A 17,412-nucleotide genomic window follows, 5' to 3' on the forward strand; every position below is an offset into this window, starting at 1 on the left:
AATGGGACACCCATGTGCAAGTGCTGGCTTCATCAGTATTTAAAGTTGGCAGCTGCAGGTGTACTCCTTAAATTATTCAGTCTAAACTGCGAGTCTGCATTATACAGCACATACATTGGCCAATTTTATTGAAGATGTTTCAACTCATACTAGTTCGAGTTATTTTATCATGCTGTTTTTAATCATTTTCTTGCCTCGACTACTCATCCTCTTGTAGCTGTATGTTATGAAAACTGAATTGGGCATGACATTGAGACTCTAGTGTAATTCAATCATTACGGAAAAACTGACATTCACATATGTTTATGTTTAGCCTCGATAGGAAGACAGTCAGCCACTTTATGCCAGGTTACAACAAGTATGATTTTAATTATTCATCTTGTGAAAAATACTTTTCACATATGACATATTACTAACAAAATCACTGCAAAATGCAATTAGCTTCACATGGTTTCTAAGACTTTGTAATCCTTTGAATGTAAAAATATATATTGTGAATGAGTATTTTATTTAAATTGGGGGGAAATTAAATATTTTTTTAAAAAAAATCAAGTAAAAAGAATACACATCCTAATAAATCTTTCAGACCTTCATATGAAATCACAAACCTCTCCTATCATAAGTGAAATTATTGCGATTCAGTAAGAATCATGGCAGATTAATTCCAAGGAACTTAGCAGGTCATTCCAAAGTGCTGTTTCCATAATGAAAGTGATGTTAGATCTGCTCCTTCAGTGATGTTTATCTTTGGATGAAGTGATCCGCTTCATAATTTGGACTCCCCAGAATGCAGCGCAGAGAGAAAACAACACCTACAACACAGAATTTAAAATGAGAAACGTTATATAACATCTTTTAAATTACACTTGTCTGTAAATATAATGAATGGGTGAAAACACAGAGCACTCAAGTAGAAAAATTACACAAGAATTCTAGGTATACTGACAACTTCACTTTAGGAATGCATGCTTTCTTTTTTCTATTATTCTTTATTGTGTACATTCCTGTTTGAATTTGTTCTTTCTGAATGGTACCAAAACAAGGTACCTGGCAAAGTCTGCATGACCTTCCCTACTTTGTAATCGAGTTTGCATTTGAAGTACTTAGAGTCCTATATAATAAGAAAGGACAATAATAACAACAGCTGTGACAGAAGGTAGGTGCAAAAATGTTAACTGCTTTTTTGGCAAATGGTCTGAAGAATGCTGACACTGTAAGTTGCATGGTGGGGTACAAGTAGCTGAAGTAGCCTTAAATATAATCTATGACAAAATAAGTGTTCTAGCTGCACTACAGTAGATAGGTACTTATTCCCCAACCTGCTGTTTATGAAGAGATATAAACTACGTTGGAAACAACTTAAAGATGTAATATTCTTTAACTTGTCCTTGGCTCTGTGCATCTTTTTTTTTTAGTCAGTGAATTTTAATGAGAGATCTAATAATTTTTTTCATTAGTTTATTTGCTGAAAACTGCTTTGGGATATGTAGGAACACTTGCAGGGTAAAGTCTAATTCAGGTAATATCTTTTTTCAAAAGAACATGAGGGCAGGATAACAAGTGTGTGTACACGTGTGTATGGGAAATTTTGTATTTTAAATGTCCTGAAAGAAACCTTTGTCTTTCACTTAGAAAAAATTCTTAAACTTAGGAAATTGCAAAATTAAGACAGCTGTTATGGGGTACTGAACTAAGTGATTTTTTTTTTTACCATGAGTTAAAACAAAACATTCAATTTATACTGAAAGATATTTTGTTCGGGTGATTTTTTGTTGTGGCTTGAAGGAACAGCGAAAATTGAAAAGAGAAGGAATTTTGGAGTCAGGTTATAATAATTCTTTTCTCAGGTCAATCCACAGTCAAAAGGTGACTTCTGACTGGGACAGAACCAATTTTAACATTAACATCGTTTAACATTCAACATTCAACAATGCATGGCCCGAAAATCTACTTCTGTCCTCATCTACACAGTCACTCAGCAAAGTACATGAGATTTACGTGTCCAATATAAATAATAAATGACCATAACACCTAAAAGGTACTAATTCTGCATTTATTGAAGGGAATATGATAGAATCAGGTCTGATCCCTCTCAAACTATTTGGGACAGGTACAGGCTTCAAGTAAGCTACGCAGTACATACTTAGTAGCACAAGATGGAAGTAATGCAATGTATCAGTAAGTAGAATTCCAATCAAATGAAAAAAAAAAAAATGAAGTCCCCCATCAACCTATATCGAGAAAAATTCCCTTCAGCTATTTTCACTGAAGGTTTCAATACTACTTGAGCAAGTGTAGGCTATCATCTACTGCGTTTAAAACTTCTGATGACACTGTTGGTGCTGTATTTGTGGTCCAAAGACTCATAAAATTCTCACCAAAAGACTTATAAGAATTTCAGACCTTTAGGGATAAAAGATTTAAGTTTTTTTTCTTGCATTATCACAGCCACCTTGTAAAACTGCTCTATATTAGAGCTATGGAACAGAGAGACATTTTAAGCAGTGCTGCAGGCACATACTCTCCGTGTTTTGCGAGATGCCTTATTTCTATGCTGAGATGCCACATCGAAGAAAAACAACTGCAAATAACTATCTGTATTTCTGATTTGGCTGTTATGTAATTGGGATGAGTGTGAATCGTGACATACATAAAATGATGACTTAACATATAACGTGCTCTTACTGTGGGAAAATTCTTTGTCGTGCCATCTCCAGAAACAGATCTTACCCACTTGTCATAATTAGTACTTCTCTGACACGTTACTAAACTCCTTTCATTCCTCACCTCAGAAAGAGCACTCCTATTCCTGGAAGATGCATTAAATATAGAAGTATTTCATTTTCAGAAGAAGCACGTTTAAGCACATTTAATGACTGAGGTGCGGGGCATTTGTAGGGGATTAATGACTGCTGGGAGATGATGATCACCTGAAGCACAGCCATGGGCCATTAAGCCCCAGGAAATGTCCTCAGCTAAAGATAGTTATTGCTATTATAGCCAGAAAATGAAAAAAACATCTCGGGTGATTTTTTCTTTTTAAAATGGAGTGATGCAGTTTCTTCTTTCCTAATTAAATTCTTTATTTTGAATTTCTTAAAGCATGCAATCAATGCTTGTGGGGGCGTACTTCAAATTGCAGTTATTACATCCAGAATAAAAAACCACATACTGCACATTGTGGATATGCAGAACTAGTTTGGCTTCACGGTGCTATAAAAGTCTTGATTCACTGCCTATCAATGTCAGGACTGCCAGTCCTCGATGGAAATAATGTATTCGTGAAACAATAACGCTGCAAGGTTGTGGGGGACAGGGTTTAAGAAAAACCCAAACATCAGGGGAAAAAATTAAGCGGCCAAATCCTCCCTTGCATGACAGCAATTCTGGTTGGTTCTGCTGCTATAATGCTGACCTACCCTGAGCAGAGCCAGCTGTAGGGGGCTACCAAGCAGAAACTTGCTGTGTAGGTTGGAGTTCAGTTTCTTTTGATTGCTGCTACATATTTTGGAGTTACAAGGCTTGACCCGCTTGAATGAATGGTGCAATCAGGTGATGTCAGCAATGGAAAGCTGAGACGATACGTGCCAGAATTTCGAGCAGACAATAGCGTAGGCAGCAGGAAGCAGCAGAAGAGCATTCCACCAGGCAACCTGAACTATAGTTGACCGGTATTTCTCTAGTGCCCTTGGGAAAACATATTTCCTGAATCCCATTTGCAGATATTTTGCACTTTCTATTCAACTCTCTCGCACCCTAACAGGTTGGTCTTTGGCTTTGTGTTTTGGTTTATTTTCCCTTTTAGTTTCTAAATTATTGTCACAGAAATTCTCATTTCTTCTTGTATTGTCCAACCCAGCTAATATTTCTCCCGTGATAAAAATATTCAGGTATCATTTTCCTAATTCAGCCAATTTTGAAATAAAAAGACAGAATTAAATAGTATACAACTTTTTTTCTATTTTTACACTGAAAAAAGGTCTCCCCAAACAATATTACATAAGAACAATAGTTTCACTTCTGTCTTCAAACGAAAAATTACTGTGGACAGTGGTCATATATGGAACAGCTAGGCCTAAAAGCAGAATTTCTCATAACCTTATATCAAGCAAAGTTAAATGCAAAATTTTTGCCACCTTAATATAAGCACTTGTTACACTTACCTGTTCAAATAACTACAGATTAATTATAGACTGTGCTTTAGACTGTTGGAAGAGGACAGTCCTCTTCCAAATATTTACATTACTTCCTTTCATACAGTCTTTCTATTTCCATACAGCCCCTATTACCTCCCTGAATAAGCCTACAGAAATGTAAATAACATTCTTCACAAGAACAAAGATAGCTTTGCTAATGGATTGACTGCAGAACTGTGTCTGCTCTTCACAGGAAATCCCCACTGGAATGATCAAAGTTTATTAGGCTGTAAACTACTTTAAAATCATTAGCTAAATTCAGGCACCCACTTCTGCATGATTAGCTTTGTTGTTCATCACTAATATTATTTTCTGCATTTTCTACATTTTCTCTTTTGTATATCTGAGTTGCCTAGATGTAATGTCTTTCCTTTTGCAGATTTCATCTGGATACAATTAGAAGGCTTTAGACATTGGTCTAGAAATGTAGACAAATGTCCAGGTAGCCCTGCTTTAAAGAGGGGAAAGAGGCTTGAACTACAAGACCCCAGATCCCTTCCAACCTAAATCAATGATTCTCTGACATTTCGCAGATTCCGCAGTGGTGGTGCAGTCTCCCCCGCCTCACCTTAGGTCTCTGGGTACTTGGCGCGACGTCCTCCCCACCTGGGCCACATAAGAATACACTGGACCAGAACTTAACACAGTGGTCTAACGTGGAAGAAAGAAAAGGTGGAGAGCAACAGACCAAGAACACAATAGTGTGCCTGGTCCCCGTGGCTCCCACCATTTGAAGATAACAACTATAATTGATCACTCCTGATAACATATGGACCATGGCCAGAGAGACGGGGGTACCAGGACCACAAGTCCTAGCTTGTCCCGTGCTTGCATAATCATGGAAAGTATCAAAATACTTCATTGTCCAAGCTGGGACAGAGTGGAAAAGTTCCTGACGACAGTCAATTATTTGGGATCCTAAAAGTAACGGTTCTAGTAAAGACCCTTTGAGCTCTTCTGGATTGCAGTAGGCTGTGGCCAGTATCTCCCCTGAGCTGGGATGCCTGCTCAGGCAAAACACTTCGAGTACTAGAAGGCCAGGGCAAGACAACCCCTCTCAAGGCTCAATTATCACCCATTGAGGAGTGCCAATATGCATATTGTGAGTATTTAACTTGAGAAAAGGGAATTTTTAACTATAGGCTACCCTCTCTTCCATCCACCTCTCCACTTATATATTTATGATAAATATACGTTAGCTTTATGGATGTGGATGCTCTTCCATTACTCCGTGCATGTATTGTAGTTAAAAGGGGTACCCACCAGCTCACTAGAGTTGTGCGATATTAAGAGATCTTTGATCTCAGCGGTTATAGACCAGTGTGTGTCTGTGTGCGTGCGTACGCTTATACGCTTTGCTTATCTACATATGCTTTAATTTGAGATCTGTGCTTTTGTTCATGAGTATATGCACTGATTCAGGATACTTTATAGTAAGTTAGTGTGAATCTTGCCATCTTTGAATCTGTAATTAAGTTGCTGTTTAGTCATTTTGTTGTTACTCTGTAAACCTTTAAACCAGTTATTGACTAAGTGCTGCTAAGATTCAACCTCTTGATCTGTCTCGAAGTATTAATACATTTTGAATCTCTGCTTAATCATAACTGTGTCAAATACTTCCATCCACGACATCTGCCCAGATGTGTTTATTCCAAATTTCACTGCAGTGACAGTCTGCAAATATGCAACTAATTGGCTATACCTGGAGTACAACACCATATGAATGGGCATGTTTTTGATGATACTGAATTCTCTGAATACCTCTGTGCTGGGTACTGTATTCCTTAAATTTGCCCTTGGCTATTCACATCATGAAGTGGACCTGGTACAGGCAAATGTGATAAGCAATGAGCCCTCTCAATGCAATGCTGAGAATTGTTTAACTGATGCTGTAAATCAAACATTATTAAGTTTCTTTTTATATTCTTTATCTACAAATCTGGGCATGGCTTCTTCAAAGGCACCAGAAATCATTTCATACTATCAATATTAATCACGGAATCACGGAATCACAGAGTTTTCAGAGTTGAAAGGGACCTCTAGAGATCATCTAGTCCAACTCCCCTGCCAAAGCAGGATTGCCCAGAGCACATTACTCAGGACTGCAGCCAGGCGGGTCTTGAAATCTCCAGAAAAGGGGACTCCACAACCCCCCTGGGCAGCCTGTGCCAGTGCTCTGTCACCCTCACCATAAAGAAGTTTTTCCGTGTATTTGAACGGAACTTCCTATGTTCTAACTTGTGCCCATTGCCCCTCGTCCTGTCACTGGGAACCAATGAAAAGAGCCTGGCTCCATCCTCCTTCAACCCACCCTTTAGATACTTGTATGCCATAATAAGGTCTCCCCTCAGCCTTCTCTTCTCCAGGCTAAAGAGTCCCAGCTCTCTCAGCCTTTCCTTATAAGGGAGGTGCTCCAATCCCTTAATCATCCTAGTTGCCCTGATGATAGAGTAATTTTTAGACTTTATCTGAGAAGGCTGTCTGGGTAACGCCATTGTCCTTTTCTAGTAAAGGTGGAGAGCACAAACTGATATAACAGTCAATAAAAATATTAATATTAATAAAAAATGGTTGAACAAACGACTCCAGATTTCACAAATACCTAAGTGGTGCGGTTTTCACTAGTACCATTGCTGGTTTCCCACTTCTCTACACAGGACTGCTTCAGGTGCTGAACTACACAGAGGACATATAGAAAATATGTCTCAGAAGTGGGGAAAGTGGTTTACTAGTTCTGGAAGCCTGGATTTGGGTAATAAACACATGGATCTTCATTCTCAGTGCAATGTTTTGAGATGAGCAGCCTGAGGCTAGTAGACAAATGCCATGGCATTAACAGCAGATCCAGAAATCACTAATGGTGCACAGTGCACAGATCAAGAAGATTGCACTAGCAAAAAAGTTGCCATAACAATACCTGGAAAGGGAAACCAAGAAACAAGAAAGTTCCTTCTCTGTGTGATGCCTTCCATATACGTGGAAATACATGGAGAAGACAGCGGGAAGCTGATTTTTATTTATTTATTTATTGTTTGATGAAGTCACTGTGGATAGAAGGGAACAGTGACAACTATAATAATAGTGGCTTCACAGCATTTGTCCGCGTTTTCTGTGAAAGTAGTAGGATGTCTGGAAATGCTCCATATGGGTTCATGACACACATTCAGCCTATTGGTGCAGCACATATCTCACAGATTCATCGTGCCCCTGACATAGAACAAGGTGTCTATTAAGAGACCATTGGCACACACAGGATTGAGCCAAGTATCTTCAGCTCCCACAAAGCATATTGATAGTTCACTCACAGACTGGTTTCTTGCTACTACGATTTACCTCATTAGTTTTATACTTCATTATTAACAGATAATGAGAAAATAATAGGGAAGTGATATATACATGTCCTTCCTACTCTGTTAAATGTTTTAAACATTCCTTCTTTTATTAAAATATGGTCTGAGACTCTAAGGCTAGATAATGCATGAAAACATAGGCTGCAAAAGCCCCCATACCTTAAAAGGCTTATATTACCTATCCAGGAAAGACAAAGAAAGATCCGGAGAAAGGATATGTATTCTTCTGTTGCTTTCACAGCTGGGCACATCCCCAGTATGAAATCAAGTGCACTGCAGAGATGCCTGAGCTAGCAAGGACATAAGCTGCTAAATCTCTCTCAGCACAGCACCAGGTTGACTCCGACTTTCCTGGCATTGCACGCAGGCTAGTAAGTCACATCCCTCAGCTAAATATGTGGGGATTTTTACACAGGCAGAGCTATTGCAGTTATGTTTAGACCTAAAATGGCTTACGTGCATCCAGCATGGTATCTTGTATCACGTCCTTCAATCAGGAGAAACCAGCCCACAGCCTCTCAAATCACTCATGTAGAAATATGTACCCTATTTAACTGTTACCTATGAAATTCCTTCTCTCTTGGGTCACAGAATAATCCACAACCTAAGCACTAGGATTAGGAAGGTTTTACCTCATTCCCCAAAAGAGAAAAAAAATACTAAAGTGGGAAGCTTTACTGCCAGTCATGTGAATAGGAACTCCAAAGCATGTTAATAATCATTAAATCTTCACCTTGTGATGAGCTAATGCAATCTGGAGACAGTGTCAACATTATACTCATTAACACATCCAGAAACTATCTGCATCTCTTCAGTATGAAATTTGTTTTAAAATATGTTATTCAAACATCTGAGAAGTTACCTAATTCCATCTATAAATTCCTAGATCATTCTTAAGCGTTTAGCTGTGTCAAGTTGTCCCCAAAGTAAAACCCTCTTAAACAAAAAAGTCTTCTTAGCTGTTCAATGAACATTTTTAAATAACTTTTGGACTGAGTCTGTTTCACTGTTTTGCAAATACATCCTAAAAAATTATTTAGTAATTAAAAATTGTCAATCATCATCTGAGCTTAAAAATTTCATAAAACCTGCAAACAAAATATATACTTTGTTACACATTCTAGAGCACAGTAATATTTTACAATTTCTGTTTATTGTTCTTTCATATTGCTTTAGTTTCATTTTTGACAAAACAGTACTGAAAAACAAGTTCAAAGATGAACAGTTTTAGAAGACCTTAGTTCTGAATTTCACCCTTTTTATTTTAAATATTCTGCAATTTTTCAGCATTCATTTTCCCTCAAGGTTGAGAAACACCAGGTATGGAAATTTTCTCAATTATTATATTTTAAATGAAGAATTAAAAATAAAGCTTCCGTAAAAGTTAAGAAGACAAAACATACTCAATCTGTAAACATAACAGTTTAATCTGTTGCAGGCTAACAGGCCAAATGAGATTGAAAGGGTTATTAATAGCTGTTCATTGCAGAAACGAAATATTTGAGATAGTCCTGTCCCAGTTTGGCTAAAGCTGTTGAGTTTATTTTCTTAAACATTTAAACAGGAAATGTACCCATTGAGATGAAACATCTCATTTACTTTTATGCCTGTCAGCAGCTGTAGCATAATTACATACACCCCACTGCATCATTTATAGCTCAAACACAAGTTGGGGGGTAAAGCAGACATCTGCAAAGAACTATTTCACTTTTAAAGATATTATTTAAATTATATGTAAAGAGCAGTTTAATCTCCCTTCTTCAAGAAATACGAAGTTCATTTTAGTTTAATCGATAGTTTACCACAGAGATCTTATATTTAATCAATTTAAATTATTCTTTTAGGCTAAAGAATTGAATGCTTTTAAATGCAATACTCTACGTGAGAAAGACTGGACATGTATATTTCCGGGGCAAGAATAAAGGTATTCTTTTTATACAGTCATGGGTTTAAGAAAAGTTTAGGTACCATACTGCTTAATCCTGGGCTGAAGTACATTTTTACTTAAAAGATGGGGCAAATTCATTTAAAGGAGCTCGTGCAGGAGGGACATCTTCTTTATGCCTGCCTACTTCCTTGAAAACACAGGAAAATTACAGCTACAGAAAGAAGAGATAATTGTAGTTTGAATGCAGAGGAAAAATTGCTACACGTAACATTTCAGAATTTGGACTGGATACTACCTAGCTGTAACATTACCTAGCTGTAACATTCACCAAATAAGCGTCTACAGAGATAAACCAATACCTTCAGTCCCTTCATTTTTATGCCAGTTTAATACAATCCTATACTGACATTGCAGGAAAAACGTTAGGTAAGTCAGTGTCCAATCTCTCCATCGTTAGCAGACATAAAATATTGTGTTTCTACACAGATGGTTTCATTTCAGAGCGTGGCTATTGTGCGTAAGCACCCTGGCAGGGTGATGAACAGAACTGAGAGCACTGTCAGCCTGGAGAGCTCTAACAAAGGTGGCTGCAAAGTGGAAGATCTCCACTCACTGGTAGACTAAATATCCTCTTGAGAGAAAGTTGACTAGCTACGAGCTCCAAAATGGGGATTTTTCCATTGTGTGGGGAAAAAAAAATATTAAAAAAAATAATCCCAGTCTTTAACTATAACCCACAGACATTAGATCACTGACGGGAAAAACTTTGCTGCAGATGTTGAAAAGAAGTGATGGGAAAAAGCTGGCTACTGTGACTAATGGCAAACGTGAAAGAAAGGAATAAGAATGTGCAGAGAGGGATAAAACAACTGAGTGACAAGCAGAAGGGATTTCCAGCACAGTGAACAAACATTAGCAAAGTATTCAAGAAAGACAGAGGAGGATCAAGACTAAAAGTCATTTGAGATGAAGATTGTTCTTAAAGCCAACACGTTGTAAGGAGAAATGAATCCTTTCATTGAAAAATGGAGAACATTGGTTTGGTTTTTCTGTGCTGAGAACAGCCTCCAATCAACCAACCAAAAAAAACATCCACACAAAAACCCAACTTCTGAACGAAGGAAATGGGTTAATATTCATTGATACTGTAGAGGAAAAATGTTACCATAGAAGATACACATCCAAGTTAAAGATAGACAGAACACACCCATCCTGCCGGCCAACCCTCTTTTGAAGCCAAAAGCAGTAAACTGTGACTGTTTTTAAGTTCCAAGGAGAAGAAAAATGCGCTGAGGTCAGTCCAGCCCTCTGTCCATCCCTTTACATGGAAAAGTAGATCTACTTCTGGCTATTGGTGTCTCTCTTTCTTGCCTACTCTCAAGACACTCTTCCTGTGTTCTGGCTTGTTGCTTCTATTCTTGTCCGGGGAAACTCCCATTCCCAAAACTCACCATTTTTTGATTATTAAAAGTTGTTGCTATCAACATTAACCACAGATATACTAAAATCATTGATATTCCTACTCATTATGTCAAGACAATGTAGTTGTATTATTTAATTAGCTTATAGAAAAAAAAGAAATAAAATTAATGGAAGTGATCCATGGGACTTTCTACTAGGAAACCTAGGGTCTAAATGAAACTTCTGTATGGAGGCTACAGAACTGAGTGGAAGAAGAAACTTCAGAAAGGAAGAACCAATTATTATATCACAAAATGAGAGGGAAATCAGAATTCAGATTTAAAAGCAGGCATGTATATCATAATATTTCTAAAATACAAAGAACTATGAAACATTTTTCTTTTCCTGGAAAACAGGAGGAGATTTAATAATGGTTTTAAAAAACTCTGGAGAACCTGAAGAAAATGTGTAATTTAATAGAAATGGAAGATACCAGACTTAAGAGAAACAAAGTACACAAATACGTAGTGAGGAATAATCATTCGTCAGAAAAAAAAAAAGCAAACTGTTGGAACAGTTCACAAGCACAATACGTCTTCACCATACAGTGCTGATACAAAAAGATGCCAGTTTCAATGTGGAAGATATTAACAGAAGCATTTCACGTAGCCCCTATGTATTGATCCAGGTGTATTGAAAGGTGATGAAGTCTTTAAGGAAGCATAGATAAGCTAGATATAGTCATGAAGCAGACAACAAGAATGAGAAAAGGTTTAGAAAAGTTGACGTGTAGGAAAGCTTGAAGAAATTCTGCTGTGCATTCTTAAGAAAAAAAAAAAAAGACTCAGGAGGAGCAATAAGATCAATCTTCTGATGTGTAAAAGAATAATACATACAGAAAAGAAGATTATAAACTACTGCTCAGGGTAAAAAAAAAAAAAAAAATCTTTTTAAACTAACATTTTCATGACATAATAGCTGGCTATAAGGATGGTATAGCATTGGAATCAGCTATGTAAGGAAGCTACGAAATGTGTTTAGATGGTTAGATAGGCACGTGTCTATGGAGCAGCTGTACTTGATCCTTCTCCAGTGCAGGCTCCCCATCAGCCCGCTATTTCTGTTTATTCACAATGAATGCAAAAGGACTCTTCACCTCTAACTAAAATTTGCCAAGATCTACTTTGCCAACAGTGGTTAATAAAGATGAGACTGCTTAGCACATGGAACAACCATTACTTAGCAACTACTTTTTTTTGCCATAACCAACCTTGTGCAAGACTTCACCGATTTCATTCTCAGATGTGGTTGTCACCTTAGTAGAAGGACAAAAAGCTGGATCTGCTGCTTCTTTAATATTTTTTTTCCAGTTTCTGGCATTGAACAGAGTTGAACTTGCTTCCCGTCAGAGTAGTCATAGGATTATTACATTTATAGATCAGCTTTCATTGCCTCTTCAGATGATAGCTGCAAAGACTGATGGCGGAAGCACGATCTAGCTCACTCCTCTTTTACACTCAGCATACACACTGCACTAAAAACATGGGACTGCACCGTCAAAATCATCTGCCTCTAAGACTGTGAAAGAATAACCAAGGAGATATGGTAAAAACCTGGGACGCTGGGGTAGTCAGTTTGCATTCTTTGCCATAGAAGAAGCAAGACATTTAGTCTTTACAGCTCCTTAGCTGCAAAACAGACAGTGATTCTGTTTCACCAAAAAGGAGTTACTTTCCAATCCCTGTCTTACTAAAAACTAAGATAGTTTCATTCACCACAGTAGTGCTGAGAAGACAGTGACATCTCAAAAAGACACAGATTTGGTCTTCTGTGATTTTTTTTCCTCTGACAAGCCTCATATTCTGAATTCATAGGGTTTATTTTAATCTTAACAATCATGCACTTGGATAAACACAATGGACGTCCAATCAGATAATTGCATGCATTTCTTATATCGCTCCAGCTATTTAGCAATCTTAGTTCCATAACTCATGGCACTGACCACATGAAGAGCTAAAAAATGGCGTGAGAATATGTTTCCATCTCACAATTACATTGGTTTTAAAAAGTCACAAATCACTATATCATTAACAATTGCAGAATGTTGGAAAAAATACCAACCCAGGCTTCAGTTTTAGAGAAATATACCCTTTTCTTAGTCTAAATTTTTGGGTGTCGTTTCCCCACCCCCACCCCCCGCCATGTGGAATCCTAGATTAAAAAAGATGTTGTGCCCTAAATATGCTTGTTTTGGAAAGGCTACTTGGTATTGTTGTATTTGTATGTCAAAGGGTGGACTGAAGTCTCAACAATTGTTAACCTCTCCCATGGTGTGCTAATAAAAGGTCAGAGGCCCACATGTGGCTTGCAGCCTGGGGAATTTCTCTCAATGTTCTGCCAGGGATGGGACCGCCTGAACGGTTTCTCTCATAAGTTTTAAGCCATAAACTGCATCCTACTTGGCTTGCTGTGCCAAAACTGGACCCAAGGGTATCCAGAGTCTTGGCTGATGGGAAAAAATGAGTGCTTCCTATGGAAGCCACAGCTGTTTTCCTGCGAGAGAGAGAGCACAGATGCTCAAATATTTCTCTACTTTCCGTTTCTGACTACCTGTTCTGGCAGCAGTTCCAAGAAAGGGGGAGGACAGAGGCAGGCATCCAGCTGCTTTCAATAAGCCTTGGCAGCACAGGTACTGATTGCCTAAACACTAAAAGTGTTCGAAAAGAATTTTTTCTGGATTTCAAACTATAATAAAAAGGTGAAAGCATGCAGTAATGCTCCCCATTTTCCCCTCTTGAGCAGAAATTTAGTGATGAGAATAAAGACCTTAATTATGAAAGCCTATTCAGGGAAAAAATGATACTGCGCCCTATTGAAAAGATAGCGCTCATAGAAGCGTGTGTATCTATACATATACGTACACAGAAATTCAAGCGAATATAGAAAATACGTATATCCTATGCATTTTCGAGAAAGATTTGTTTCTTCCATCAGACTGTAGGCTGAATGTCACAATATGGATTTGATTTTGAATTGTGGGGCCATTTTTATCCCTAGTGTAACTCTGAAGTCAAAGAAAATACATATGCAAAGTTATATTACACATTCATTCGGCCAAGAATTGTATATAACATCAGCTACCTCATAAATTTCATTATGAAATGACATTACATTAGGATGTGGCTTATGATACTGTTTGGTAATTATGCACATCTACCATTTCTTCCTCTGCGTATTGATGTCCAATGATCTTTTCATAGCTATACTTGGTCAGAAGTGTATGCTTCTGCTCTGGACAGTTTACATAGCGGGTTCAAAGCCCTTATACTGACACCCTTCAATATTTTTCTCCAGTTCTACCTTTTGAAGCATTATGTAAGTATTTCTTAAATGGACTTAATTAGTCCAATTAAAGCACAGTTAGTTAATGCAAGTAAAAATGGAAAAGTAGTTATAGCTGATGTGCAAACAGCAAGAACAGCACATACAAAAGACTGTAAAAACCCTGAATTTAATAGTTATTCAGTGCTCAGTGAATCAACAGAAGTACTATCAGTTAAGCTTACAGTTCACTAGTTTATTTGCTTATTTTAAGGACAGCTCTGTCAGTCTGGTTCATGGCTGCACCTGTTTGCTACCTGCGGTGCTGTCAGTGCCTTCCCCTTCTGCCACAGCCTCTCTTGCTATGAAATGAAGAAACATCTGTCTATCAACAGGGAAAGGAAGCAGATAATCAATGTTGTCTGCCAAAAGCTTTGGAAAAGTGCTTTGGGAAAGAGCAGCTCTATAAAAGCAGTAATTCTCCCCAACAAACAATTAAAAAGGCATTCTCCCCACAAGACGTCTGAATGACCGTTTAAAGGCTCGCAGCAGGCTACTTGAACAGCCACCAACCAGTCTTCCCCGGGGCTTCCCCCCTCTGCCCCATTGTTCATCAAGACCTTTCATTTACATTCAGTCCCCAAAACGTTCTTATTGGTTTTGTCTTGATCACTGCCTAGACATAAGAAACCTACTTCTACATCTGTTCAATGATCAAAGTATGCTACCAACGTTCTTGCACTCAGACCTGAGCTGCTCTCCAAGCCAGTACATTCCCCAGACAGAGCAATAGCTTTGGTTTGACAGTTTCCACAAAAGTATTCTGTAAGAGGGTGTCTGAGTGCTCCTTCAGACCAGAGAAGCTTTAAAGCTGGTGAAGTCAAATCCAGCGTGGTAGATACAATATTTCTAAGCCATAAGGATAAGAAGTTGGATCCACTCTGAGTGGTGATCTCATGGCTCAGGCATGCAGGCTGCTGCTCTCCCCTTAGAGGTAGAAACCACCAGCAAGATGGATCACGTACGAATCCTTCCAGGAATGGAAGAGGAAGAAAGTGGTTTTGCTTGACCAAACCATGAGAAGTCAGTGAGTCTGGGCTGGTGAGAAGTCACAAATTCAGAAAAAAACTACTATATTTAAGCCACACCTTACACAAAACTGTTCAAACAGGGGAAAGAGTTATGGGAATTTTGCTGCCTGTGTTACACACTAAAGCTTGATTCTGCCCTGTCTCACTTTCTCCTTTGCAACTCATTCATTGCACTTCCAAAAGAACTAGTGCCTGACCTTTCTGCTTTCTTGTCCAAGTATCTGTAACATAGAATCTGATAACCTAGCAGCTAAAAAGTGAACAATCCTCCCTTTTTTCCCCGAACTAAGCGGCAGAGGTCTTTAAAAATATCAGATGGTTGCCCAAGATAGTGTCCCTTTGTGACAATAAGAATCAATCCCCCACTACCTATTTAAATAAGAACGTAATCTTTTTCAATTGTTCGCTAAGGATCAAAGAGGTTTAGCTGATGCCTAATTAACCTAGAATTAACCTAGGTAATAGTATATGTTCATCTCTAGTTTTAGTTATTTGAAATACTTTGCTGTGCTAGCTCTTTTAATTATTTTTCTACCCCTCAACTGACTCGTAATGAATTATTCCATTTTTACTCAAAGTACCTCCTATTTTTTATGTCCTTCAAGCACTCTCAGAATAGAAGCTTTTTGCAGTTATGCATATACATCAGCCAAATCATACTTTCAGCAGTACTATAAAAACACAACATTACTTTTCTTTTTTGTTGAAAACCTGCATACTTAAATACTGAATCATACAGAAAATATGGAAAATAATTTTTATGATAACATATTTATTAAAGCGGGAGAGTGAAAGGGGACAGGGTTATAGAAGTGTAGACACACTTCTGACAAATTCATATATATGTGACACAAGATCTAATCTTGCAATCCTTACTCACAACAGTAATCTTACTGAAGTCTATAGGAGTACGCACATAAAAACTACAGGATTAACCCTGAAAGCCTGAAAGAAATCCATTTATTTTTTCAGCTATGAGAACAAATATTGCATCATAAAACAAATGATGTCCAGATGAGTAAAATAGCTTTAGCAACAAGATAATCTTATAAAAGACTTATAGGCACATCTATAGTGATGACAGATAATAGAACCTGAGGAGAGGCTATTACAGACAATTTGGAGTATGGCGTTGAGTCTCCTCCTTATTGTTAAAGAAATTATTGTCAGATACTGCAAGAAGATTAGTCTGTATCTAAAGGGATTTACTACCGGTATTATAATAAGACGATCAGAGATAACCGATTTCTGGAATAAAGGAGAAGTTAACTGGTTTAAAACGTTATTTATAAGCACCTGTAGTTGCCACTAACCAGTGGGGGGAAAAAATGAATGAGCTATCCATAGACTGAAAAAAAGCTTATCAGTCTACAGTCTTATGTAAATGCATTCAGGGATAATATGAAAAGGAACCAAACAAGTCTGGACACAGATGTTGTATCTTTGAATAAACAAACATGAGTTCTTCATTAAATAAACCCACACAGTGATTTAATTTAAATGCATAGGTTTGTTCTAGCTGTAGCTACTAGCTTTCCGTGGGACCTTATCACAGGGCTGATTCTGTTCCGTGGAATAGGGATTGGATCAACATGCTTTACTGTGCTCACCAGACCATGAGCCGTGCTAAAATACTGGGGAACTGTAGCACAGGAGGTGGATCTTGGAGGATATCTTCATCCACTCAGGGTGAGCTGGACCTGGGATCTTCCACAGGCTGCTATGAAGAAACAGCAAAGGCCACTTTGTGATGGTATCCCTATGCACAGTTTCCAAAACAGGCCTTGAAGGGGCTTATTGTAAAGTTCTTCTCCCCCACACATCGATAATAAGGAAAAGCAATAATTGTAAAGTGAAAAATATATTTTTTGTATTTCTGTTATTTTGCCAAGGGGTTTGCCAGTCTTATGAATTCAAAGTCTGCTTATTGCTATGTGAATTTATATTCCATACTGAAATATAATTGTCTGGAAAATGTGTGAGAGAAAGAAGTAACATCTATTTATATATCTTTAACATAAGTAACCAATTTTAGAGTACAAAAAAATATGCAAACCCAACCAGACCTATATTCATGATTTTATCTTCATGAACCCATGTTCTTTTTATGGAGCATTGTACTGGGATATATTCACTTAGAAAACAAATCAAAGGAGAGTTCCATT

At 37.8% G+C, this 17,412-nt stretch overlaps 1 protein-coding gene across 1 annotated transcript in view; it reads right to left on the minus strand.

The window, feature by feature from the left end:
- Positions 1-766: 766 nt before the first annotated feature.
- Positions 767-17,412, minus strand: part of AGMO (alkylglycerol monooxygenase) — a gene marked incomplete at both ends in the record, with an annotated part of 191,276 nt that continues 174,630 nt past the window's right edge. The window contains one exon of the mRNA XM_082499471.1: positions 767-812. Coding sequence (XP_082355597.1) covers positions 767-812 — 46 coding nt within the window. The remainder of the gene's footprint in view (positions 813-17,412) is intronic.

Source organism: Vanellus vanellus (genome assembly GCF_965231255.1).
Source record: "Vanellus vanellus genome assembly, chromosome: 2".
NCBI lineage: Eukaryota > Metazoa > Chordata > Aves > Charadriiformes > Charadriidae > Vanellus > Vanellus vanellus.